The following is a 26375-nucleotide window of genomic DNA, read 5'->3' on the forward strand; positions in this document are numbered from 1 at the left end:
TTAAGCAAGGAGATGATCATTTTAAGAAAGCAAATTATAGAAAAGAATTTCCTAACTCTGGAAACATTTAAGTGTTGGACAAGCACCTCTACACATCAAAACATCATAGCACATCAACATTAATTTATATTCAGAATTATCAAGTGAGAAGGAATCTAAGGGATCTCATCAAGTCCAATCCTTTTGCTTTATAATTAAAGAGGGTAAGAAGACTTGGCAAAAGGGCCCACAAAAAGTCAAAATGTGAAGCCAAGTCTGGTTTAGACCCAACCACACCACACTATGTCCCTTTATACTATAGGTTTTTAAGAAAAAATTATTATGAATCTAGTTTAAGTAGGCACAGGGCAATACAAAATTCCCATCACAAAGCAACCAGATAACAGATTTTGGTGTTTAAAAGGAACACTTCAGTGGAACACTTCCCCAAGGACTGATTCAATGTTATTTGGGTTTTTAAAGAAATTATTGGACAAAGAGTATCAAAGTTCATAGCTTAAGACACATTAAAAATTTTCAAGAAAGATCCTCCACACCCCTCTTCGTAACAATGAGGATTCACTGATGCTCACAAATGTGCCTTAGAGACTATTTCATTTCATTCCTTCCCTCTTCTAGGCTTAATCCTCTTCCTTCCCCCAAAATGGGGACCCAACTTTTAAGCTTGAATACACATACACAAGGACTTTCTTATGCAGTCTACTCCCCCTTCAAATCAAATCAGTTCTAATTGTGAGGAAATTATCTTGTAATTTCCTTACAATGATACTTTGTATCTTCTCCCTTGTATCAAAAAATATCCAATATATCTTCCAAATGACAATCTTCCAAATGCTTCAAGAAAGCAATTAATTATGCCTCCCTCATACATTCTCTGGGATAAATATATTCAATTCCCCCATCTCTCTTCTCTCATGGAGCCTTTGTGGCAGTAACTCCTTTAGATGTTCAGTATCAGTTAATATAATTTACACATTTAAAACAAAATCATAAAGTCATTAGGAAATAGAAGAAAATCCCTTTTATTACCTCCTCCTCCTCTTCTTCTTCCTTATCTTTCTCTTTTTCCTTTTCTTTCTCTGGCAAAAGTTCCAGCTCAGGTATTAGCTGACAGATATTTGGAGGCTCTTCTGGAGGAAGTTCTACAGGTGGCATTTCCAGCTGCTGCAACTGTTCAGGCTGGTATTAAAAGAAATGATGAGAAGAAATGTAAATGTAACATACTAGTTAAAAATAAATGGATTCACCACAATACTGGGTTCAAAGAATAGGAGTTCTCAAAAAAAAAATTTAAACTATTAATCTTATGAAAGATTGTTCCAAATCACTGATAAGAAAAACACAAATCAACACTGTTTTACCTCCTAATTACACAGGTGGCAAAGATGAAGAAGAAAAGAATGATTCTAAATTTGGAGCAGTCCAGAAATGCAAGCTTAAAGTTAGTGGAAGTGCAAATGAATTCAACCATTCTGTAAAGCCTTCTGGAAGTTATGCAAAAACAATTAAAATATCCATACCCTTTGACCCATATATCACAAGGCTAGCCATACACTCCAAGGTCAAAAGTAACAAGGTCTCATGTATACCAAAATAGTCAGAGCAGGACTTTTAGATGATCACTGATTATGGAATTATTGTGGCATATTAATATTAACTGCACTATAATAAATGAATATAAAGAATTCAAAATATAGGAAGATAAATATGAACCATGGGGAAATTAAACAAAACTAGAAAGATAACATGCAATTAGAAAAATGTAAGTGGAAAAAACAAATCTATAACTGAATGCTATGTTAAGCACGTTATGTAAATTTATTCCAGGAAAACAGAAAAGTAGGGAGACTTGAAGTACGAAATATAGATGTGGCCTCTGCATTGCTTTGTTTTGCTCAACTGGTTTTTTTTTCCTAGAATTTTTAACAAAGAATGACTTTTTGGATAATTCAGAAATGAAACATTTAAATAAACAAATTTGCAAAATAACCCAAGGTCAAATTTTACTTTCCCTTCAAACCTAAGTATACAGAATAATGATTTTAATATGGGTACCTTTTTTCTTAAAAGCAAATTCAGAAAAAAGTTCTAATTAAAGGAAAAATTCTGCCAGCTGCTTTAAAAATCATTGAAAAAAAGAAGTATTTTTTTCCAAACACAAAAATTCATATGGCAAATATTTTAGTATTTTGGTCATGGCATTAGGTTGACCCTGTATTAAATATAATGCCATGACCAAAATACTATGTCCAACTAAATGGCACATTACTGTTAGTGATAAGAATGAAAAATTGTCTTATACTATTACAATGTTTTAAATAAGTGCAAGTTGGGAAAAGCTCAAGAAGAGAGTGAATAGTAGAGGGAACATGTGGCTCACATTTGCAAACCACGTTCCTCATAACAAATGAGTTGATAGTGGCTCAAAAGAGCTTTTTATTAGTATCATCAAAAATTTTAAAGAATGAAGTGACCCCACCTTCAGGGTCAGTCTTAAACTTCTTCTCTCAGCTTTAGCATCTTCTCTTAAAAATACATGTATTATACTGTTCTGAAAAAAAAGTTCAAGAAGCTATGTTCTAATCCAACTTTAAACTGGGACAATGCAGAACCTGCTTTTATTACAACTCCAGACCACCAGGGGGCACAGAACAGCGGTTCTTATATAATCAAAATAAATCTGCAAGACCATTTCTCAATACAGGCTAGGCAAAAAAGGCCTCTTGCTACTAGAGTCTTGTGCTAATAAATTCCATTATCATGAGCTAATATTAGGGGAATCAAAAAATGAAAAGAAAGTAGACTTTTAGCACACATCATTCCCAGCTCCTTCTCACATGGCTCCTTAAAAGCTGGGTAAACAATAGCATCCTGGAAATTGCTACCTCCCCAAAGCATACTCAGTAATACAAAGTAACACAAAATTTAGGGTAATTTGCATGAGACCACAGATATTGCTGACTCTCAATACCTATATAGGAACCAAGCAAAATGAAGACTAATTCTCTGTTTCAGGTCTATTAAATGCTTCACTTCATCTGTATGGTTTTTCCCATAGCAGAGATTGTTCCCCAAACTAAAAGACTAAGGAGCAGGAATTTCAGATCTGGGGAATCAGGAGTAGCACTGATGAGAAGAGGTAAAGAAAAAAAAAAGCACAATTCTCATTTGATCATAAAAGCCCAAAAGAAACAGGATAACTCAGATTTTCATCAGTGAAGAGGAATCTTTTATAAGAATAATCCTTTTACCAATACAATTTAAGTCTGAGGTAATACTGAAAAATCAATTGACTTTCCCCAGGCTCACACAGACAATTATGTACAAGTAAACTTTGAATGTAGATCTTCCCAACTCAAAGGTCAGCACTTTATCAATTATGTCATGTTCTTTCTCTTAAATTATGAGTACTTTGAACCAAATGACTTTTTGCTTTTTATTTTTTTCCCTTTGTCAACAATACTTATACTACGTGATATCCAACATGCCTCTCCTAACAAAGACTAACTATATTCAAATTATCAAATAGGTATCATAGAAAGATACGCCAAAATCTTTTTGTTAGAAAAAGAACATTTTCTTACAGGTAACACGGGTTCTGGCTCAACTTGCTGTGCCTTTCGTTTTACTCCTGTTTGAGGTGGTGGAGGCGGCATGACAGATTCATCCAAATTGGTTCTGCTGCCTTCCATGATTGATTCCTGTAGGTGGCTTGGCTCTTCTATAATAGGTTCATCTGTAAGCCATCACGTAAGAGATTAGATATGACAAAAAACTTGAGGCCTAATTCAATATTATTTCATTACCAACATGAAGCTATTTCTTCAAACCTGAAAATGCTCTATTTTATGCTATTACAATAAATCACTATATTGTTTCATCTAAAGCTAGTACTCTTCCCTCCTTTATCAAATTTGACTTTTGTGCAATTTAAATATGGCCTGCAAAGCAAACGTTTTTTCTCTTTCTATTCTTATTTACTTAGGTTCAAAGGAATTTCATCCTACAGTTGGTTTATATTCAGACTAATATGGTAATTATCCATGCATTTCAAACCTAAATAACGGTTTAATGCTGGGGGAAAAAAATCACTACATTACAAACCAATAACATCATGTTGTTGCTGCTGCTGCTGCTGCTGTTGCTCCTCTCTGGGTACCTCTGGATTTTCAAAATCTTTGAGGAATTCATCCAAATTATCTGCTTCTCCACCTTTCCTCCTTTTCCTAAGATCTTCTGGCACAAGAGGTGTGAGACAACGTGTAAAGAGCTAAAAAAGATGTACATTAGTATAAACAACTTGTTCTACACCATACCTCATGTATTAAATGTGCATGCTTCATATCCTAAAATGGTCCTCAATTCCAACAATCTGGAAATAATTTGAAAACAAAAGTTTTCAAGTGACCATCCAAGAACAATATACCTTTCTCTCATGTAACCCTCAACCAGATAACTCTGCATACATACTTACAATTATTTAAAATGACATATAATAAAACTAGGGCCAACAATTAGGGAATGACTAAATGCAGACCAAAAATACAATAGTAACCCATAAAAAATGACTAATGAATACAAACATATGGAAAAACAAGAAATAGTATTAAATCAAGAAAATAGGAATAATTACACCTTGATTACAATTTTACAAAAAATAACAAAGGCAAGAAAGATCACAGATTGGGATTAAATATTCCAAAATAACTATTATATATTCTATTTTGTTGACTTACACAATCAAAATGCAAATAGCTACAAGTCTTAATTGGAGATTTACTCCAGGTTTTTTTTAGCCTTTTTGTTGAGTAGCATGATTTAAACAAAAAGTATTTGCAAAAATCTAAAAATATTACTAAAACAAGATTCTGAACCAAAGCAAAAAAAAAAAAAAAAAAAACACCCAAGCACATTTTGAAACAACGTCTGGGCACTCCAATAAGGAAATTTTTGTCAAATTTGTTCTTTTTTGGATAACGCCAAAAAATACCAGTGGAATGGAATGGAACAAGTATCAGTGTCAAGTGCTGTGTTAAGCATTTTACAAATATCATCTCAATTTGGTCCTTATAATAAGCTTGTGAGACAGAGGTGTAACTTCCCGTTACACTGAGAAAACTGAGACTAACAGAGGTTAAATGACTCTCTCAGGATCACATAGCTATTAAAAATCTGAGGGATGTTTTAATGACTCTCAGGATCACATAACTATTAAAAATCTGAGGGATGTTTTAAACTCAGATTTTCCTGAAGTCCATTATCCATAGCTCTACCTAGCTGCTTCTGCTTCTGCTCACCCAAAGACAATCAAAATCACTTGACAGATTCAAATATTACCTTCAGTAGTCTATTGTTCCATAAAGGCTGAGCAGGCAAAGAGAAAAGTTTTTCTACTCCTCCAGTCTCTTTCCACATCATCAATTTTTTGGTGGGTGGAGCCAGGTCCAAAGTAGTAACAATATCGGAGTAATCACTTAGCTGGGCTCTAATTGTTTTGCTGTCCAGCTCTTTTACGCTGTCAACAATCAGCTTCCTCTTTCTTTTGGCTTTTGTCTCCTTGACTAAAGCGACAAAAAAAAATGTTATGTGAAACAAATTCAAAGGCAAAATGTAGACACTAAAACAGAATGAAGTAGTTTTAAGTTATTCTGCATATCTATTTGAAGTATTTAGTAATATTCAAATATTAGAAAATTGAAAGATGAAATTGAGTACAAATAGTTGAAGTTTTTACAGACAACATAATTACAGCATTTGTGGGTGGAAGTCACCTTAGAAATGAACTAATCCCAATTTTTCATTTTACCTATGAGGGAAACTAAACCCAGAAAAGATGACATGCTCAAAGCCACATGACTAATTAAGCAGAGAGAACATTCAAACCAAGCTCCTGTTGCCAAAAGTGCATTTTCCACAATGCCACTGTAAAACAGAATTTGTTTTGTGGTTCTGTACAATCATTTGTTCAAAATAATGAAACTGAGGTATTAAGTAAGATTCCTCAAAAACCTTGTGAATAAAATAGTAAATTACATTCAGGGAAAGTTTAATGTTGTATGTATTTTGTTTACAAATGCAGTAATTCCTATGGATTCTCAGTTAACCAAAACAGCAAGAATATCCTGCTTTTGTGTGTGACCTTGGACAAGACATTTATTTAATTTCTCTGGGCTTCAGTTTCTCTAGCTGTATGATGAAAGTGTTATATTAGAAGGTCAAGATACCTTTTTGGCCCTAAGTCTATAACCCTACAATCCATTCTTCAACCACTGTAGGCAGTTTACTGCAATTTCATCACAAATCTTGTTTGAAAGCAATTTTCTTTCCAAGCCATTTTCTAATCCAAGATCATCTTGTGACTAGCTGTGCCTTACCTACTAAATTAACATGTTAATAAAATTTTTAGAAATTTGATTAGTTTTTGTATTTTGCAGCAGTCTCACTGTGAATTCACCACCCCCCCCAAAAAAATTGCGCTTTAATTTATACCTGTATTATCTCATAGGAAAAAAAAAATTGTGAAGAAAGCTTAATTTCTGTTAATGAGAATTTACCCATCAAGAGTCATGAATGGGGATTTTTGAATTATCAATACAAATCTTCTCCTAAGAGCTAGAACTTAGATATAACCAAGAAGTGTCATTTCAATAGTCTTAAAATAATCTTTATATAAGTTCTTGACACTCATTCATAAGCATTTATTTCCATTTCTGTGTGTAGAACTTATAGGAATAAAAGAATAAATTCTGAAAAGTACCTCTAGACCTAAACAGAGAAGGTTGTTGAAGTTATTTTAATCATTCCTGACTCTTCACAACCCCATTTGGCATTTTCTTGGCAAAAATACAGAAATAGTTACCATTTTCTTCTCTGACCCACTATACAGATGAGGAAAACTGAGGCCAACAAGGCTAAGTAACTAAGGTTAAATTTAGATTCAGTGCTATCTGTAGCTATCCAGAGAGCTTTTTTATACTATAGTTATTGATACTTTTTTTGCACCATTTGCTAATTAATGATTTTGCAGGGTAATTCATGCTGGAATGTGCAAGGGCAAGAAGCTTCTTCCTAGGTTTAACCTTTCCTTTCTTTCCTATTCTTTTTACTCTAGTTCCACTCTTCTAAAGACACTTGATAATTTTTGGTTTTGGAATTCACATCAGGTATGCAAGTGAAGGCAAAGAAAGGCAATGATTCCTAGGTGGCAAGATGGTTTAGGAATTCTCACCCACCAATAAGAACTACTTTTTAGTTAACTTGTATTTTTGACCAACTGTTTCCAGTCCCCTCAAATTAGAAAGGGAGCATTTATAAAGAAACTACTGGTAAGGGAGAAAATTTACATCTCCCACAAACATCTATAAATTTAGTAATCTATTATTAGTGCAATTCCTTAAAGGCTCTAAATAGAATATGTTCACTTGAATTTTGAAGACAATAAGACCATTTCTTCAAACATTACCTATATATATAAAAATTGAGCTAGCCTACTAATTAGTTTGTTAAAAGGTTAATTGTACTGAGACAAATTAATATCTAGAACTGATAAATCCCAAAACGGCTTATTTTGGATTACTCATTTTAATTCTGACATGAAACAATGCTTTAAGATTTCTCTGTTGTATAATTTTTAAAAACTCGTACCTTACATATTTGTATTGCCAGTTTTTACAAGCGCTTTATCACCAATTTTCTTATCCTTTGCACTTGTATTTGTAACATTCATTTCTTTTAGAGCTTGACTTGGCACTGCATTATTCCCTTAAGATACAAATCTAATATCATGTTCTTTAAAAAATATTCATTTCCATAAAAGTAACTGCTAATAACAAATGTAAATTTAACTTATTTCAGTAAACCTTGTCTAATGAAATTAGATATTCCAGGGTCAGGGACAGTGTGTTATACAACATACAATCACATAATGTTAACACAAAGTATACACCCAAATGAGAGATAAGGATTTAAGGTCTCAAAGTGGCAAGTTAAGATTAGTACGTCCAGGGTCTCTTCACTTCTATTCTATGCTACCAAGACTCCTATATTCATTAACATTATCTAAAATTTCCATTACCAAAAGTAGTCAAAACGTATTTTGTTTACTCACCAGTGATATCAATAGGCTCCAAAGCAAAAGCTTCCTCTTCATTTGGAACAAGTGTTGTTTGATCAGTCATAGTTGGTAATGGTTCAACAGGGTCTACTGAATCTGGACTATCTGGTCCGCCCACTTTTAAAAATAAAACCAAAGACACACAAAATTATTTTCACCAAAAATCCCAAAGCCAACACCAACCAGAATTTCCCTATGAAATATAAATGTCTTTAAGAGAATCAACTCAGAATCCAACTACACACAATGCTTTTCTCTCAATTCCTTTTTCCCCTTGAAAAATGAGTCCTGGCATGAAGGGAGGTGGAAGAGAAGAAACAGAAATACATACTGCAGTAGAAATTGGCTTTCTAATTTATCTAGGGATATCCTGATGTGACAAAAATGCAAGTGATGGTGTATAAAAACCTTACTTAGTGAGTATGGGTACCACACAATCTCAACTAAATAAAAACACTAGAAATACATTCATAAAGTGGCATGCTTACTTGATACATTGTCATCATCATCCATATCATCATGCGCAGGCTGCTCTGGCATCATGACCCCTCCTTCAGAGAGGGCAGGTGGATCATCAAATATACCTCCATCATTATTACTTATGAGTTTGTCATCTGAAAATAGTGAAAAAAATTAAACTATAATGTCAAATAGACAATTCTGTCAAATCCCAATTACTGAAAAACAATAAAACCATAACAAAATGTTTTAGTAAAGTTGAATTCACAACCACCCAACTCCAATACAAAATGGAAAATTCCTTAAATAACTTGTACTTGATGTAAATTTCCTAAGTTGGTACAACAACTAAAAAATGTTAATTAATTGTAATCTGAAAAATTAAATTGAAAACCATCTTTTTAAACATACCCAGTATACCACCATCATTTCCCTCTCCAAAATTGTCATCCTTGTATTGGTCTTCATATTCTAGGTGGTTGATTTTTTCATTCAGGTGGCTGGTACTCTGTTCAGGCTCCAATAAAAGGTTAGAAGCACTAGTGCTCACTAACATGTCATCATCTTCAAACGCACTACCTTCACGCATCATTTCACGATCATCCATCCCAAAGTCACCTAGAAAATATAAAATACTTTTTTAGTGAATGTATATTTAAATTCTGATAAAAAATTACATTTAATACAAACGTGTGTGTATACAATCTCCATGTTATATAACATGTTATAATTTTGCACAATACTATGACTATCAAAACCATCTACTTCTTTAGGAGCAGTTAAAGGAGAACTTTTCAGAACTTTATTTTTAGTGAATTTGTTAGACCTAACATATGGTTTAGCAAAGAGAAATTCAGGCAAGGTAAACAAGATGAATTAAGACTACACACATGTAGTATCTAATATTATGCACAGATTATAAAATAGAACATTCTTTTGATGAAAAGGTATTACTTGATACTTTTACTTCTTAGTACTAGTATCTTTTCTTGAGTAAGCATAACTTCATACTGAAGTATCTAATTAGATATATGAATCAATCAGAAATCTGCAGAGACAGAATTAAATGAGAATCTGGAGAACAATTTATATGACAATACTGTAAAGAAAAACAAAATTTTAAATGATTTAAGAACTCTGAGCAATATAATGACCAATCCCAATTCTAGAAAACTTAGACGTAGCATGTCACATTCCTGAAAAATTGCTTTAAAGAACAGACATTTTTAGAGGGACATAGTCAATCTAGGAATTTATTTTGCCTTACTATACAAATATGTAATAAAAGATTTTGTTTGGCTTTCTAGGGTTGGGGGATGATAATATTTCACATAAAGAAAAAAAATCCATATAGAATCAAGTATCCTTCCCATCACCATCATACCCATTTACCCTAACCAACTCCCAAACCTCTAGCTCATTAGAAGTTATGGATTGTGTTTCTTTTTCTTTCACTTTAAAAAAAAAAAATTACCAAAGTCATTTTCCTGGAGGATACTGATGTTTCCAACTTCTTCTCTCATTGTAATCTCTTCCACTCTACTCTGGTTAAGGCTGAACTGCTGAGCCACATCAATGTCACTTTTAAAGAAAAAGTAGAAACTGCTTAGACTTTTTCAAAATAATACACTGGGCTAATATATTAACCACTTAAATATTTTTGTGTTATGGAGAAAAAATACCAAGGCTCAAGGGAAGACCAAGAATATGTACAAACAGAACTGATAGGCTCTTGTCATTTGGACCAACCTGTATCAAGAAGCAGCAAAATTTGCCAGATCTGATGCAACTAGTAGCAAAGTTCCATAGGGGAGAATATATTAAAATGATAGCAACTTCAAGAAGTAACTACAATCAACTATACCACTGTAGAACTTAGGATAAATACAATGTCTTGCATATCCATAACTTTGAGAGAGATACAAGATACAGAGAATTAAAATAGGGAAAAAATGAAAGGTATTTAAAAAAAACAAAAGACAAGAAGAAAACAGTGGTAAGAAAAAACATTATCAAATTTTAAATTGTTTATTTTGTCAGTCAAAATGGTTTTGGAGCTTGCTTTGGGAAAAGAACAAAAATGATCCTGAGTTTCAATTTCTTGTTAAAGTGATATAAGATTTTTAACAACATGCTGTTCTTGATAAGCTGAAGTCACTACATCCAAATAAATTTTCCAAGGGGAGTATAGGCCAGGTTCAGGTTAGTACATCTGTCTTCAATTCCTAGTCCAATACTAGGACACAACATTATAAAGGGATGACTTGAGACCATGTAGAAAGCAAAGCGATCATTAAAGAGTCAGAACAAACTAACCTTACTTCCTTTTTAAATAGGACTACTGGCAAATTGTTAAGTTCTCTATAGAGACAACATGTAGATTTAGAGACAACATACATAGATTTCAGCAAAGCAAAGAGACAAAGCCTTGCATGTCGTTCCTCTTAGAAACAAACTGGAAGGATCTGAGTTAGATGACATTATAAAATAATTGTATCCAAAAAACAATCAATGATGGATTGAAGAGCCTTGGAAATTTAAAAATTTTACATAATTGTAAAGGTACAATGAAGAGACTCCCCTTCATTGGAGTTCTTTATGAGATAATAAATAGCCACTTATTGGAAGGAATACATAATTATGGTGGTATGAAAGTCTTTTCTCAAGTTGAGATTCTATGCTTCTCACCCAGGGCAGAAAGCAGTGTGTGGTGTGTGTGTGTGCAGAATGCCACAAGTATTGTAAGTATTTAGAATGTTAAAGCCCAAAATAAGCTGAATCTTGCATTGAAAAGTCAGACCAAAAAAAAAAAAAGTATAAAAACTTGAGAGCATGTTAGAGCAAGTACTGGTTCACCAAATAGCAGATCTTATTAACCCAATCTCATTTTCTTTTTGACAGTTACAAAACTGTCAGTTCAGATCTAGAGAATGGCAGTGGGCACACTCCAATTTAGTAAGGCATTAAGTCAGTGATGAGAGAACTAAGGAAAGATGAAAAGATTATAAACTGGGATGGTAGTATAAAGAAGCAGAATCAAAACTATATAATCTGACCCAGAGGGAAAAGTGATATCTCTAATAGAGCACCTTAAAGTATGTTTATTTAACATTAATAACAAATAACTTGAACATACTTGTAGCATATTTACAAAATTCATAAATGACATAAAGTTGGGAAGGACAGTCAATAATCTGAATAATAGATTCAGGATAATCCAAAAGATTATAATTAATCTTTGGCTATATACTATCTAGAATGAAGGCTATAGTCCTATTGTGCTTAAGACAGCTGAGAATCTGTTACAGACACTATTTTAGGATATACTCCTGGTTAAGATGGAGTACAACCAGAGGAGGGGAACCAGTATGTAAGGAAATGGAAATTATCATGTAAAAGACCAAAGTATCAGGGATGTTCAATCAGAAGACAAGACTGGGGGGGTGGGAGGTGGAAAATGGATAAGAGAGAAAAGGAGGATATATGATATACCTTTAAAATAGTTGAAGACTGCTATGTAGAAGGAGGATTTAATTTGTTTAGATCTTAAGAAGGCAGAATTGAGACAGGGAATACACTTTAAAGACAGGCAAATTTGGGTTAATAAAACAAATTTTCTATTAGATACATTCAAAAGTGGAGTGAGATTATTTTGAACGATAAGTACTACATGATTAGTGATATCCAAAAACGGAGGTTGATTAAGGGAAGTTATAGAAATTTCTGTCAAATAGGTTGGCCTCAGTGACTATGAATATCTTTTTAAGGTTCTTACTCAGATTTTCTAAGATAATCTATCCAGAACTTTGTTTTAAAGAATTATATATTTTCTTAAATCTAATCATGCTATAACAAAACTAGAATGAAGCTGAAGTTCCATTTCCTAAATTAATCTGGCAAATCTCAAGCTAGGGGAAAATTTCTAATAATTTCCCTCTTTTGATTTACTCATATCCAACAGCTGAAACATGAAAAGAAATGCATATTTTAGCTTCTGGTCAAATTGCTCCCACAAAAACTGTATCAGGTGCTTATTATAGAAAATCTTCATTTATAAAGATAACTTGACCTCCACTGAATCATCAGAACTAGCATAGCCGCTGTGGTATGCCACTTATCCTATTCTATGCCAGATAATACAAAACAGTGGTCCTACAAACCAAAATGATTAACAGTAAAATCACAGCATGTGCACTTCCAAGATAATAGCTGTATAAAAAACAATGCCAAGACTTTCTTTAGCTAAGATAATACTAGAATGCACCACTTTATATATCTTGTAGGCAAAGCCAATAATAAATAATATAACAATCATACTCTAAATCAGGCAGTGGCTGATCAAAGTCATGGAATTCCTCAGGTAAGGTGATTGCATTGTAAGCAGCTTCCCGATTTTCTTCAGGCAAATCAACAACACCTAAAAAAAGACAAAATCCAGTTAAGAAGTGGATGGCACTACCTAATCTCTATAGAACAAAAGATGAAGGCAGTGAAATTTCCTGAACAAAATACAAAATGTCTTTATATATGGTACTTTTAAGTTAAGACAGTCAGTCTTTAAAAGCTGCTGGAGGCATAAAAAATTTAAAATTGTCTTCTCCAGGATCAAATAGTCATTATGCATAAAGAGATGACACAAACCCAGATTTTCCGGACTCTATGGATGCCACACTGCCATATAGCATGTTTATCTTTCTAAAAATTAGGTGATATGAATTTAGGGCAAACATTTTAGCATTTTAATAATTACTTTTCCAAGTAAAAATCAACTGTTGTGCAAAATAAGCAATATGCATTTTGTATAGTTTTATGTATAAGTAAAAACTGCAAACCATCCACCAAATTAATGAAAGCTATGCCAAATAACCCTTATGGGTCAACATAATTATAAAATTCCTCTGAAAGTTATGAAAAATAAAATAACAGCAAAGTACAATTATCTTTAAACAATATGATAACAAGAAACATTTCTTTGTTCCAAGGTTCTCAGAATCAAGACAAAAATCAACAGTTTTGGATGTTGATAAAGGACAAGTTATCTTAGCTTTTAAAAAAGGAGTTCTTAAACAAGATGCAACTCATTTTTAAAAATGAGGGGTGTTTTTTTGTTTTTGACAACTACATTGTGGTGTAATTGGCTTCCTTTATAATTAATTGTACACATTCTATTTTATGCATTTAAAAACATGATTTTGAAATGGGATATATTGACTTCATCAGACTACAAAAGGGCTCCAAATGACAGAAATGCTTTAGAAAGTTAATAGGAAACAAAAAAGCTGATTAGCAACTATATAGCATTAATTTAAAAAATGTTTTCCTTTGCACTTAAAAAATATAATGGTTAATCAGATTTATAATTTTAAGATGACTTCTCTTCTAAAAGATGATAGTATTTGATCAGTTTTATTATTGTGAATAGTTTAGAATATCACAGCAAACAATACGAAAATAGTGAGCAAAGTAGAAGAGAAGAAAGCTCGACAATACCTGGCCGAAATGCCATCTTTATCTTAATAAAAGCTTCATTACAATCTGCAAGAAGATATTTTGCTTTCCTGTGATAGATTCGAACTACTCCCAATAAGAGATGTCCTGAGGTTCGAAGTGCCATCTTTACCTACAAATAAAATATTATTTACTATTACTATGACTATAAAATCAATTGCATAGAATAAGGTCAACATACAAAACAAAAATGAATAGGAAAACTGGTTTGATTTAATAAAATCAAACAACCCTCATCCCCAACAGTTTTCTTCATTTACAATAACCAAAAGATTTATCTGGAAAAGCATACATGATTAAAAAGTAAAGACTATTTCATTCATCATCTTAAGTTACTATACAATTTTATCATACAGTGGGAACTGATAACTGTGAAAAGCAGTCCACCTAAGTTTTTAATTTCTTTCCTTTGGGTAGTAGGTAGGATAGGTGTTGCTAAATATACAATTCCCAAACACACGAATCTGATATACAATATAAAAATATTGCTATGATACTAAGGAAGGGTAGAATGGGCAAGAGCCATCTATACTGACCAATGTTTTAAATAAATTAATGAAGAAATCACCATAACAAAAACCTACATAAAAGTCATGAAGAATCATTCAAGTAGGTCAATCTTTAGTAAATTATTATATTTTACTCTAGTCTAATGGGAACTTTAAAATACATCTGAAATTAGACACAAATGATATCTCTATTCCACAGTACTTAGCATGAATTTACTATCTGTTAAAACTTAAGCCGTCTTCTGACCAAAGAAGTAATGACAGAGTAATTACTTGAATAGATTTTTAAAAAGGGGCTAAATTTTCTCTTAAGGATGTATATGTATGGATCACCAACATTCTCTCCTTTGACTCTAAAGAAGTACACACTGCCTTACTGTGGCAAATTAACATGTATAGTTTTCAATCCTCTTGGTAAGGAATTATGACATGATATTTTTTTAAATAACATTTATTGGTCAAAATATTTGACACCCCCCAAAAAAATCTCCCAAATAAAAGCTAAATTTTATACACAAATTTAACATCTTCTGACCTACCACTAACTTAATTTATATATTTCAATGAAGCTTTTGTAACCATTTCTCTCTCTTTCAGCTATTTTACACATCCATAAAATTGCCTTTGGATTACATGCATAATTCCCAACAAACACTGCCTCAGCCAATGCAATTTTGCCAATATACTATTATCACTAATCAATCAGTAAGCATTAAATGCATACTATGTGCCAGGTACTGTACAAGGGTTTAGGGATATCAAACTGACACCAAATCTTACTAAAACATTACTTATCGTAAGTAAAGTTCCTCATCAAAAATCGTTCTCAGTAAAATAGTTTCACAGCATTTGCTTGCCTCATTTACTCTAAAAAAGTATTCTATTTTTAACTCCCTTTAAGCATAGGTTGTTAGTTCAGTACAGTGAGTTCTACAAATGACCAAACTTAGTACCCCTTAAAATAATAGATCACATTTAATGATGTATAGCAGAGGACTATAGAAAGCATTATTAGATCTCAGATTGGCAACTCTGTCAACTTTAAATTGGCAACCATTTAAAACATAGTGGCAAATCATTTAATTTCTGTAGGCCCCAGTTTCTTCTATAAAAATAGGTAGCTGGACTAGATAAGCTTTCAATTATACTCGGTAAAGGAAGATCAGGACATAACAAGAGTTTTTTGTGGTCTACAAGATAGTGACAATTCAGAAAGCATTACTCCAAGAGGGATGCAATCAATTATTGTCAAGAGGAAGACAAATTGTAGTAGACAGCAACTTAACGATGAAGAATTGTGGCTATATGTGAGAAAAGTGTGTTGTCTTCGTTGGGCATGTAGCTAAAGTAGTAAAGATGAAAAGCTGTCTGGAACTGGTCATATCTAATAATCATCACTCAATTTTGGTGATTCACAGAAGAATGTGGAAATACTTTACATGAATGATTATAAATCAGTGGACAGGAAACTAAAGGACTTGTGATTGAAAATCACAAGTAGGAATTTAGAAAAAAGGAGCGAAGAATGATACTGAAGAATGTGATAATGTTCTAAAATAAACAAATGATGGGCCAAGGATATAGTGTATCTATAATATAGGTCTGGAGACTTGATCTGATGAAGGGCACCTTATTCAAGAATGAATAGCTGAAAAAAGTTCTTTGATACAATTGTAAAGGAGCAGCATTTGTATCCTAAAAAATGAGATAGAGTTTTAAGAGCTTATACTCTTAATGAGGTAATCTCAGCAAGAAAGCAAGAAGGAAGTACTGGCAAATGTATAAGAAATACAAATACACACATGCGCACACATACACACACGCATGCGTGCGCAAGCAAAAGGACACGAACCATTAAATTTAATCTACATTATTTACATTTTTGTAAGACTTGACAATCAGTAAAAACAATAGAGTCCTGATTTGTAGCTTTTGCAGATTTCTGTAATGCTGATATTGAAAATTTAACCAGTTCTCAAAAGTCAGTACCAGCTAGCTCAACATATCAGTGGAAGGCAGGCACTAAGAGTAAAAAGGACCAGGAATGACTAGTTCAAAAGGTGGGAAGAAAAAGGTTCAAAGTAGTAGGGACAGCCAATTGAAATAGCTGGGATCTGGGAATGTTTTATTCAAGAGATTGCAAAGAGGTGTTAGCAGATGGTAAGAGTATTTGATGGTAAGAGTATTTGTGGTATAGAGGAAAAAGTAGATGTAAGAAAACTACAAAGTAGAAAGGATAGGAGAGGCTAGATTCTGAAGGGCTTTGCCACATTAGAGGAGGGAGAGAGAGAAGCCATGTCAACAGAGAAAACGGGGCCAAGAAAAGTAGAACAGGACTTGGCAAATGACTAGTATGAGGAGGTAAGAGATATTGTATGGTGGTGTCTTCCACAAGCAACAGGGAAATTGGGAAGAGAAGAAGGTTTTGGGGAAAAGGTGGAGTTTTGGACATGGGTTTAAGATGTTCAAAAGGTGATCAGGAGAGATTTTAAGCCTGGACAAATAGATCCGAGAATCATCCACTGAGATGAAAATTGAATCCATGACATTTGAAAATTACATGGAGAGAAAACAAGTCCAGCACAGGACACTTGTTTTAAAGGTTCAACATGGTAGCATTATATATGAACAAGGTAAATGGGTGGAAATTCATGAATTTGAAGGGAGCAACAGTATGTGGAACATCTGGGTAAGGATCAAAGGTTGAAGGGTAAAAACAATAGGATAGAAAATAAACTACAGAAAAACCTGTAAAGTTTGATTGTTCCTCAAGATAAAGCTGCCAAGAAGGTAAAATATAGTCACAATGGGAGATTTCTTGAATTTGGACAATGTCCCATGTCATCTTTCAAAAGAGAGAAGCAATAATTCAAAAATCTGATTCAGACCCAATTATTTATTGAAAGAAAAATAGTTCCAAGCAATGAAATCGTTAAGAGTCAGACTTAATTAAGAGTGGTAGTTGAATAGAGAAAAAGGTAATGTATCAGACAGAGATCCAGTAGAGAGAGAGAGGACAAACTTGGCAATTAGATATTTGGTATAAAAGGTAAATGAAGAATTGAAAATGACTGCAAGGTCTGAACTTCAAAGGAGGGTAGTGCCCTCAACAGAAATGGGAAAGTTAATAAGAGGGCTAAAAGATATGGAGGAAAGAGGAGTTCTGTTTTTAGAAATATTGAATCTGAGGTAATTACAGAATACCCAGATGGAAATATCCAACAGACAGGTGTTAATGCTGGACCAGAACTTTAGGATAATAGAACTAGATATATGGTCTTGTAGAGTTAATTAAATGTAGGGAAACTTATGAAAACAAGAGAATGAAGAGTAGGAAAGGCAGGTACAACCTTAAAGTACATCCATAATTAGAAGGCATATAGATGATAAACCAGAAAAATGAAATTGAGAAGTGGTCAGTCAAGAGATCAATGTCACAAATACTAGAAAGATAGGGAGAGGGGAGTCTATAAGGTCAAATACTTCAGAGATCAAGAAGGATGAGGATTAGAAAAACCATTTCATCTGTTTATTAAGGGATCATTGTTAATTCTGCACAAGAAGAAACTTAGAACCAGCTATGTGGTGCAGCAGAGAGGGCTAGACCTGGAGTCAGGAAGCTGTCAGTTCCTATCTGACCTCAGATACCACTAACTATGAATCCTAGGTAATAACCTCTGTTCCATTTTCCTTATCCATAAAATGGGAACACCACCTACCTCAGCAACGTTGAGGGCAAAATGAGATATTTGCAAAATCTTGTAAACCATCCTTCTTGATCTCTGAAGTATTTGAGTATTTGAGTATTTTTATTTTATAACTGAATATTTTTATTTTGCTTTGAGAGGCTAGTTTACAGTTTACTGAGTAAAGGAATATCATGATCAGATCAGCGTTTTTAAAAAATCATTTTAATAGCTGAATGGAGGATGGTAGGAGTAGTGAGAGACTTGAGGGAAGCACACTGTTACAATAATCAAGGTGTGGCAGTGAAGTGATGAGACGCCTGCACTGTGGCAGTGTCAGAGGAAGAGAAGGGGGAGTATATTGAAGAGATGTTGCAAAAGTAAAACTGAGGGTGGAAGTCAGATTGCAAGGAACTAAGTAAGAAGAGAGGAAGTGGGGACATAAATGTAAAAAGCCTTTTCTAGCAGTTTAGGGAGGAAAACTATAGGCTATCAGCTGAAAAGACAAGAGGGACAAGTGAAGAATGAGAGATATCTGAGCATGCTTAGAGCAAGAAAGTAGTAGTTAGAAAAAGAATTTAGATTAGGTTAGAAAGGGTTGACAAAAAGATAACTAAAGATGGAAGAGGATGACCAAGGTTACAAGCTGAGTTAGACTTAGTCATGAGAAGGGCCATCTCTTCACAAATGAGAGGAATAAAGGAGAAGAGGAAATAACATTAAAAGATTTTGCTATGAAAAGAGCTTAAATTGCCTCTATTTTTTGAATACAGGATTGTGCTGAGGAAGGTAATAGGGGAGCCTAGAAAATTTGAGAAGGGAAAAAAAAACATTTGTAACTACCTGCTATGGGGAATGCCAGAATCAGTAAAAATGGATAAAGTGGATAGGGATCAGTTTCCTTTAGTACTGTTTTAGCAAGCCGTGAATTTGGAAGAAGCGCTTTTAAGCTGTTTTGAGACTAGGAAGTATTTCAAATCTAGCGCTTTTAAGCTGTTTTGAGACTAGGAAATATTTCAAATCTTTTTGTTTCTATCTCTACCCAGGGCCCAAAAGAGCACCTGCCACACAGTAGGCATCTAACTTGACACTTGACTTATTGACAAGGAAGGGATAAGAGATTCATGAGCAGAAGACAATGAAATTGATTAGCTAAAGAATCAAGATAGTAAAAGGGGAAACAAGAAAAGAGATGCTGGCCATTGCAGTGAGGAGTAGAGATCATTGTGAAGATGAAGAATAGATATAAAAATGTTGTCTTGAGGGCAGTTAGTTGGCGCAGTGGATAGAATACCAGGTTGGAAGTCAGGAGGACCCAAGTTCAAATCTGGTCTCAGACATTTAACACTTCCTAGCTATGTGACCTTGGGCAAATCACAACCCCAACTGCCTCAGCCAAAAAAAAAAAAAAAGAGAGAGAGAGAGAGAGAGAGAGAGAGAGAGAGAGAAATAGAATCCTAGAAAAGTATAGGTAGATAAGAATTTCACTTTTCTTGATCCTAGTAAGTGAATGGGAAGATCAAGGCTATGGAGTATGACTGTTCCTATCTGGGGCTTAGATGGAATGGATATTAACGAATTATGAGGCTAGAGTGTTTGAAATAGAAGTTTTCTAATTTAAGAGCAGGGTACATATTTATAAAGTACTCAGGTGCCAAGCAACAGGGATACAATGACAAAAGCAAAACAATTTCTAGTTTAAAAGAACTTTTATCATCAGGGAAGATATACATAAATTAGCAAATTCCAAACAAATGCAAGCAGTTTCAGGGGAGCCTCAAGGAATAATCCCTAACCCTACAAAAGACCTAGGAAAGGTTTGATGAAGGGTTGAGGGTTAGAAAGACAAGACCACTATCTTCAAATTGCTGAAAGATTCAAATGTGGAAAAGACCTCTCTTCGTAGAAAATCATTAGGATCAATGGACAAAAGTTACATGGAAGAAAATTCTGGCTCAAGACAAACACAAGTTCCTAATGATAAGAACTGTTAAAAATTAGATTAGCAAGGCAATGAGTTCACTGTCAATAGCAATATTCAAGCAGAGGATAGAGGATAACTTGTAGAAAATGTTCTAAGAACTGAAAACAAAACAAAAAAAAAAATAAAAACTGGAACTCAGTACAGTAGAGAGCAACTGAAAAAAGCTTTCAAAATTCACAAAACCATACTTCTCAGTCCAAGAAGCTATGACACAGGTAGATTAAAAAAGAAGACAAATTTTTTAGGCTTGTATTTAAATGGTAGAAATTGAAGAGGAGAATAGCAAAACTTTCTGGAGGCTCTTGGGGCAAGAGGCAAATAGATCTAATGATCAGGACGCTTTTTATTCAACAAAAGTGCTCCTTCCAGTAACCTTCACCCAGTAGAAGTGGACTCTTTGAATAAAGGTACCCAAAGACAAAACCTGCCTTTAAAGTTAAACATTTACACACACCACAAAATTTAGATTAGTGAGGATGGTATCATAAATTAATAGAGAACTGGGTATTAAAGAATCATGCTAAGTAGTTTATTTAACAGTTACTAATTATTAAGACATTGTTTAAAAAAAATAAAATCAAAATGACAAACTTTAAGCAAATTCATCTGATAAAAGTTTTGTGCTAATCTATTAAACAACAGGTTATTTGGGATGATCAATTTCATCCATCTTTAATAAACTTTTAAGGCATATTTATGCTTCTATAATTAATATCCACAACAAATATACCAAATTATCTATTAATATTGACATAAAACATACCTTGGGTGAAATGATACTCTCCACACTGCTTTCTAAATTACACTCAAATACATGGGCTTTGGTTAGCTTCTTATCCCAATGGGCCGCTAGCCAGATTTTGGCCAGCGGCCCTCTCTTACTCAGTACAAAGTGAGCGTAGAACATGGTGCCAGTTGATTAAACCTGTTAAAAGACAATTTTTTAAAATCACATATGCAATTACAATCCAGCTCCAACTTATCTTTACAGATTCATTTTCCATTATTTTGTTCACTCTTCTGTTCTAGCCAAGTTTTGATTCCCCAAATTCAACATTCCACTTCTATATACCTTTGTGCCTTTACTATAGGTTGTCCATCCTACTTCTGACTCTTAGAATCCCCAATTTTCTACAAAGATAAGTTCAAATTCTATCTTTGAAATGTAGCCTTTTCCTGTTTCCTCAACTATTACCTTAAAGTATATATGTTGTATCCCCCAATAAAAAGTAGGCTCCTTGAGGGTTTTTTTTTTTTTTAGTCCAAGTGACTAGTACATAGTAGATGCTTAATAGGCCCATTGATTCAGTGTTTTCATTAATAGGGCAGAAGGATCTATCATTTCAAATAGGAAGTTTTATAATTTTCAGTTCTGAATTTTTCTTTTCCTCTCCCTTTCCCACGATGACACATCAGTCTCTGAAAACCTCTTTCCCCTTTTAATTTTTGAAATCTTGAAGTGCATCCAAATTTTATTAACTTTTCATACTCATAGATATTTGAAGATACCTTTTCATTTCATTGACTAGAAATAAAAGAAAATATTATATCAGCATGTAAATGCTCCAGAATGAAAACATCTCACTTTTCAATCAGGGACTAACCCAGAGAGTAAAAAAAATCATACTCCTCCCACCCCCGAATTTAAATCTGAATCTTAAGAGCTCAGCTACAATCTTATTAAGAGTTTATCATTCCCTAATTCCACAAATTTTGAAACTGACTTACTGTTCATTCTTGACTTAGTAACTTTTATCAGTGAACGAAACAGTCATAGTAAAGCAAAAGCAATAAGAAAGCAAAGTAGATAAAACATCAACACACCATAAATAAATCATATAGGAAATAATTATTTTTCCTTTGGTATATTAATATGCCATTTAAAAAGACTGGGAAATTTGGTGTTGAAACTGTCTTGGAACACTTCTCACATCAAAACTGGTACATTCTGATTACTTTTAATAGTGAGAATTAAAGTTCCTTTCAGAATAGAAAATATTTGTGATTCATTGATTGAAATACCTAGACAGAAAAGTCTATTTAGGGATAGAAAGAGAGAGGCATTCACGTCACTGGCACTTCTCAACCACTTAATAGCAAAATGTTCTGAAAATTTTCATTCATTTAAACTAAATGCTCTCAAATGATCCTCATTTATTCTAAGACATTATGCCCCTAAAAGAAGGGTTACTATTCCCTAATTTAAAACTGAATACTGATTTTTTCCTCCCAATCAATGATTCAAGAGGATACTGAAGAATTTTAAGTAAAATTATTTCAAGCTAGGATAATCTTTAATGATGATTTCTCAGTTCTTTTTCCCTCAAGTACTTTTCATATATTTACACTCCAAAACTCAAGAAGTTGACTTGCTGGTGCCTAGGACTAGTTTCAATTGTTCAAAAAAGACTATCATAGTAACAACTGCTCTAAAGAATGTTTATTCCTAAGAGTAAAATACCAAATTCAAATTCCTGTTCAATTATCTTGATATTAAAAAACTTTTTTTGAATGATTTACTATCCGTTGACACTTTTAACTCACCCACAGAAGCATACACCCATATTAGTAACTTCAAGAACAAAAAGTATTTTTTAAACACTTGGAAAAGTGATTCTACAAGGAGTTAAAGTCAAACACTTTCTGAAAGTTCTGCAAATTAAGCTGTTGGCACTTTCTATCAGGTGTTATCAGCTCATGGTAGCTCTTCAGCTGTTGGTTGGACTGTAACTCAAAATAGTCAATCCCCATTCTACCACAGGAACCTAAGTTCCTGAGCAGATGCAACTTCTTGGCAACATTTGGCTTGGTAAAGTTGTAACTTGTAAACTTGTATGGAGAGTAGTATGGCAAGTCAAGTCAGAGGAAAGCAATGTTCTTATTTCAATATGACCAACAGTTCCTCCTATTAGCATATGTAATTTAGATAACAGTATCCTGATAACATTATCTTTTGGTTTAAAATAGTAACAGAACTGTAGGTCACCTGTTCTTTCAAATTAAAAAATGTATTTCAAACTCTAAAAAACTCTGAATTTAGGACTAAATTTCACCAACTCAAAATAAGTCTCAATTTTGCTATGAAAAGCCAATTTAATAAGAAAATAGCATGTTAGCAAGACATAAAAATTAATTGATGTTTTAGTACATTTTAAGAAATACAGAATCCGGAAAGTTACTTTTTCCCATATCAATTCAAAATGCCAAGTTAAATTTCTGGGATTTTTATGTTGGAAGTTAAACATCAATAATGCTTCATTCCTGTTTTTATCAGCATCATTACACATGGAATTCAGAACTCTATCTAATAACCCAACAGCAGAGTGTATAAACAATGATTGATGATAAGCATATATAACATTTTTATGAAGTAGACACTTTAATACAGATACTGACCTTCATTGTCAATTAGATTCTCCTTTTACCAGACTACTTATATTCTTCAGAGAAAATACTGTAGTTTATAGTACATTAAGAAAATTTGAATTGGCTAGTATTGTTTCTTCTCCAGTTCTATGTTTATAATCTAAACATCACAAAGAAGCTGAAGTCATTTCAAATAATGAAAATTTTTTTTAACAGAAAGAATAAATTCTTATTTTAAACATATTAACTAATTGAACACACAGGCTGTAACAGGATCTAGATCTGTAAGTGATTTTAGCCCAAATATTCTTTTTTCAGAGACCAACTAGTTTTTTTTGCTTAAGTAACTTGTCTGGTAAACTGCCTCTCTTGTTCTTTACCTATACTGGATGGTCTATTTTCTAGATGGAATATTGGTATTTCTGATAAGCAAATTAAAATATGGAAAAACCACAAAAACATTTAAGACTAATACTTTAGAAAACTTAAAATCTTTAAGTAAATGGTCTACAAAATCCAATCAGACTGTATGATTAAGTTATATAAAAATTATTCTGAACAGCAAATTTTACTAATACGAAAGGGTATGATGCTAATCACTCTGTATAGCTTGAGTTTATTCAATGTTACAATTAATTTACCCACAACATATATTCCCAACTACTCCAAGATTTCTTTAAAATAAACACAATTCTCTCTGTTGTTCTGACATTAAAACAAAGTCCTTCATTTTTCATTAACTCTCATGACATTAAATGATTGTATAACTCACAGGCATTTATGTGTGAAATGTTTTCAAGTTATACTGAGAAACAAAATTTCACTAGAAAATAAAGATGAATTCTACAACTTTTTACAAAGCAAAAGACGGTATAAAAAGGTCGTAATTTTTCAAAGGCTCGTCTTTTCGGGTTTACTCCATTCAAACTAGAACTATATCTACCTAGTATAAACTTTAGCACATAACCTTACGTAGCAGGATACTACACAGGATCATCTAATCCTCTAAAAAACTGAGCTATTTTTTCCAAACGTCCTTCCCCGATCTCTGCCCTTTTTGATCCAAGAAGACTTAAATTAAACATATAATTTCCCCCCAAATCTCCAACAAACATTAAATGCATTAACCAGCAGAAAATAAACAGCGGTTAGGAAAGTTGAGAAGGAGAAACAAACAACTAACTATAGTACTCTACGCCGAAGGGTCCAAAGCATGTATGTCCCTTTAGAGTTTTTCCCCCTTTTTCTATTTGGTCTTTCCCAATTGTGATGTTGCCTTAAAGGGATGAGTGCCTTAAAGGGAGGGGGGAGGAGGATAGAGGAGCCCTCGGCCCTTGGCTGCCCCCGCCCTCTGGGCACAGCCGGCTCCTCTTCCTAGATTCCTGCTTCCCAAGCTCTACAAACTGTTGCTCTTCCTCTGAAGTTGGCACTGGGGTCGGGGGCGGGCCATTTCCCCGGAGATCCCGCTTCTCCGAAGGATCACCCCCCACCCCCCACCGCACGGCCAGGCCAAGCCCCGGGGGGTGGGGGGGTGGGCTCTCAACCCTGCCTCCAGCGCCGGTGTTTCCAGATCCCACGGAGCCCAGAGCTGGCCGCGGAAGGCTGCAACGAGGGGCGGGGTGTTTTTAATTAAATCTGCTCCCCCACCCCCAGCGCGCGCCGAGGCTTGTCCCAGGGAGCCCGGCTAAGAGGCCGGGCCTGATCCCGCGGGCACTGGGCCCGGTTGTAGCTCGGTTCTCGCTCCCTCTTGCAGCGGGCCCGGACGGTCGGTGCCCCGAAGGTGGAGGAAGAATTGGGGGGGGGGGGAGGGAGAGAAAGAGTTGGTAGAGTATCTCACCTCAAGCTCCTCTGGGAGCGGGGACGGGCTGGGTGGCCGAGGGAGGGGAGAGGGTTAGGGGGAGGGGGAACGGGGAGAAGGGGGGACACCCCTCGCGCGGTGTGAGGGGAAGCCTCTCTCGCCGCCCCTGCTTCTACCACCTCCTCCGCCGCCGCTGTTGCCGCCTCCTCCTCCGCCGCCGCGGCAGTCGCTTGCCTGCCGCCTCCGCCTCCTCTCCGTTTCACTCAAACAAACAAGATGGCGGCAGCTATGGCCGCGGCTCTTCCTGCCGCCCAAACCCTCCGTTCAAATCGGCAGGATGTTTACGGTCAAAATGTTCCCAAGGCGCCTGCGCCGCCAGCCGAAGCCTACGAAGGCAACTGCGCAGCCGCGAGTTCTCTTTCCTTTTAGCCCGGATTCTGTCCCTTCCCTTTTCAATTGACGGAACAGATAGGCTGAGCATGCGCCAGCAGGGCCGCGCAGTTAAACTAGCGCTTGGGTGACCTGGCGCATGCGCTGCGATTGCAGACGTGGAGCATGAATATGTTTCGACATTATTTAATTTATCCGTGGTGTTTTTTTTTTTTTTTTACCCACTTTAAAGAGAAGGGGGCCGTTGCAGCGTGAAAGTCAACACGTAGTTGTCAAACTAACTCATAATTTAGTTGTGAGGCAGTAGAATTAATTTTTTCCCCTATCACTAATTCCAAAATATAACAAATTCAGTTGTTAGTATATTCAAATAAACTTAAATTTAGACAAACTAATAGAAGTTAATACTCTCAAAAAATTTAATCTCCTGAGACGCATTTCCAAGTTAAATTTTATTCCACGTTGTTTTTCTAATGCTGTCTTCCCACTAATGTAATTGGTTATATTTTAAATTAAATTATTGTAAAAGAGAAGTTAAACGTAACCTGGAAGAAATTTGGGG

The 26375-nt window shown here is 34.5% G+C and overlaps 1 protein-coding gene across 1 annotated transcript in view; it reads right to left on the reverse strand.

The window, feature by feature from the left end:
- RAD21 (RAD21 cohesin complex component) overlaps positions 1 to 25752 on the reverse strand; it is a 29955-nt gene extending 4203 nt beyond the window's left edge. Inside the window, exons 1-12 of the mRNA XM_051971010.1 lie at positions 25463 to 25752; positions 21023 to 21184; positions 14063 to 14192; positions 12890 to 12989; positions 10047 to 10153; positions 8984 to 9190; positions 8602 to 8727; positions 8108 to 8230; positions 5338 to 5561; positions 4105 to 4270; positions 3585 to 3736; positions 1030 to 1179 (exon numbers count right to left, since the gene is read on the reverse strand). Coding sequence (XP_051826970.1) covers positions 1030 to 1179; positions 3585 to 3736; positions 4105 to 4270; positions 5338 to 5561; positions 8108 to 8230; positions 8602 to 8727; positions 8984 to 9190; positions 10047 to 10153; positions 12890 to 12989; positions 14063 to 14192; positions 21023 to 21166 — 1629 coding nt within the window. The 5' untranslated portion in view covers positions 21167 to 21184; positions 25463 to 25752. The remainder of the gene's footprint in view (positions 1 to 1029; positions 1180 to 3584; positions 3737 to 4104; positions 4271 to 5337; positions 5562 to 8107; positions 8231 to 8601; positions 8728 to 8983; positions 9191 to 10046; positions 10154 to 12889; positions 12990 to 14062; positions 14193 to 21022; positions 21185 to 25462) is intronic.
- Between the last annotated feature and the right edge of the window lie 623 nt (positions 25753 to 26375).

The sequence above is a fragment of the Antechinus flavipes genome, chromosome 1 (genome assembly GCF_016432865.1).
Source record: "Antechinus flavipes isolate AdamAnt ecotype Samford, QLD, Australia chromosome 1, AdamAnt_v2, whole genome shotgun sequence".
NCBI classification, from domain to species: domain Eukaryota; kingdom Metazoa; phylum Chordata; class Mammalia; order Dasyuromorphia; family Dasyuridae; genus Antechinus; species Antechinus flavipes.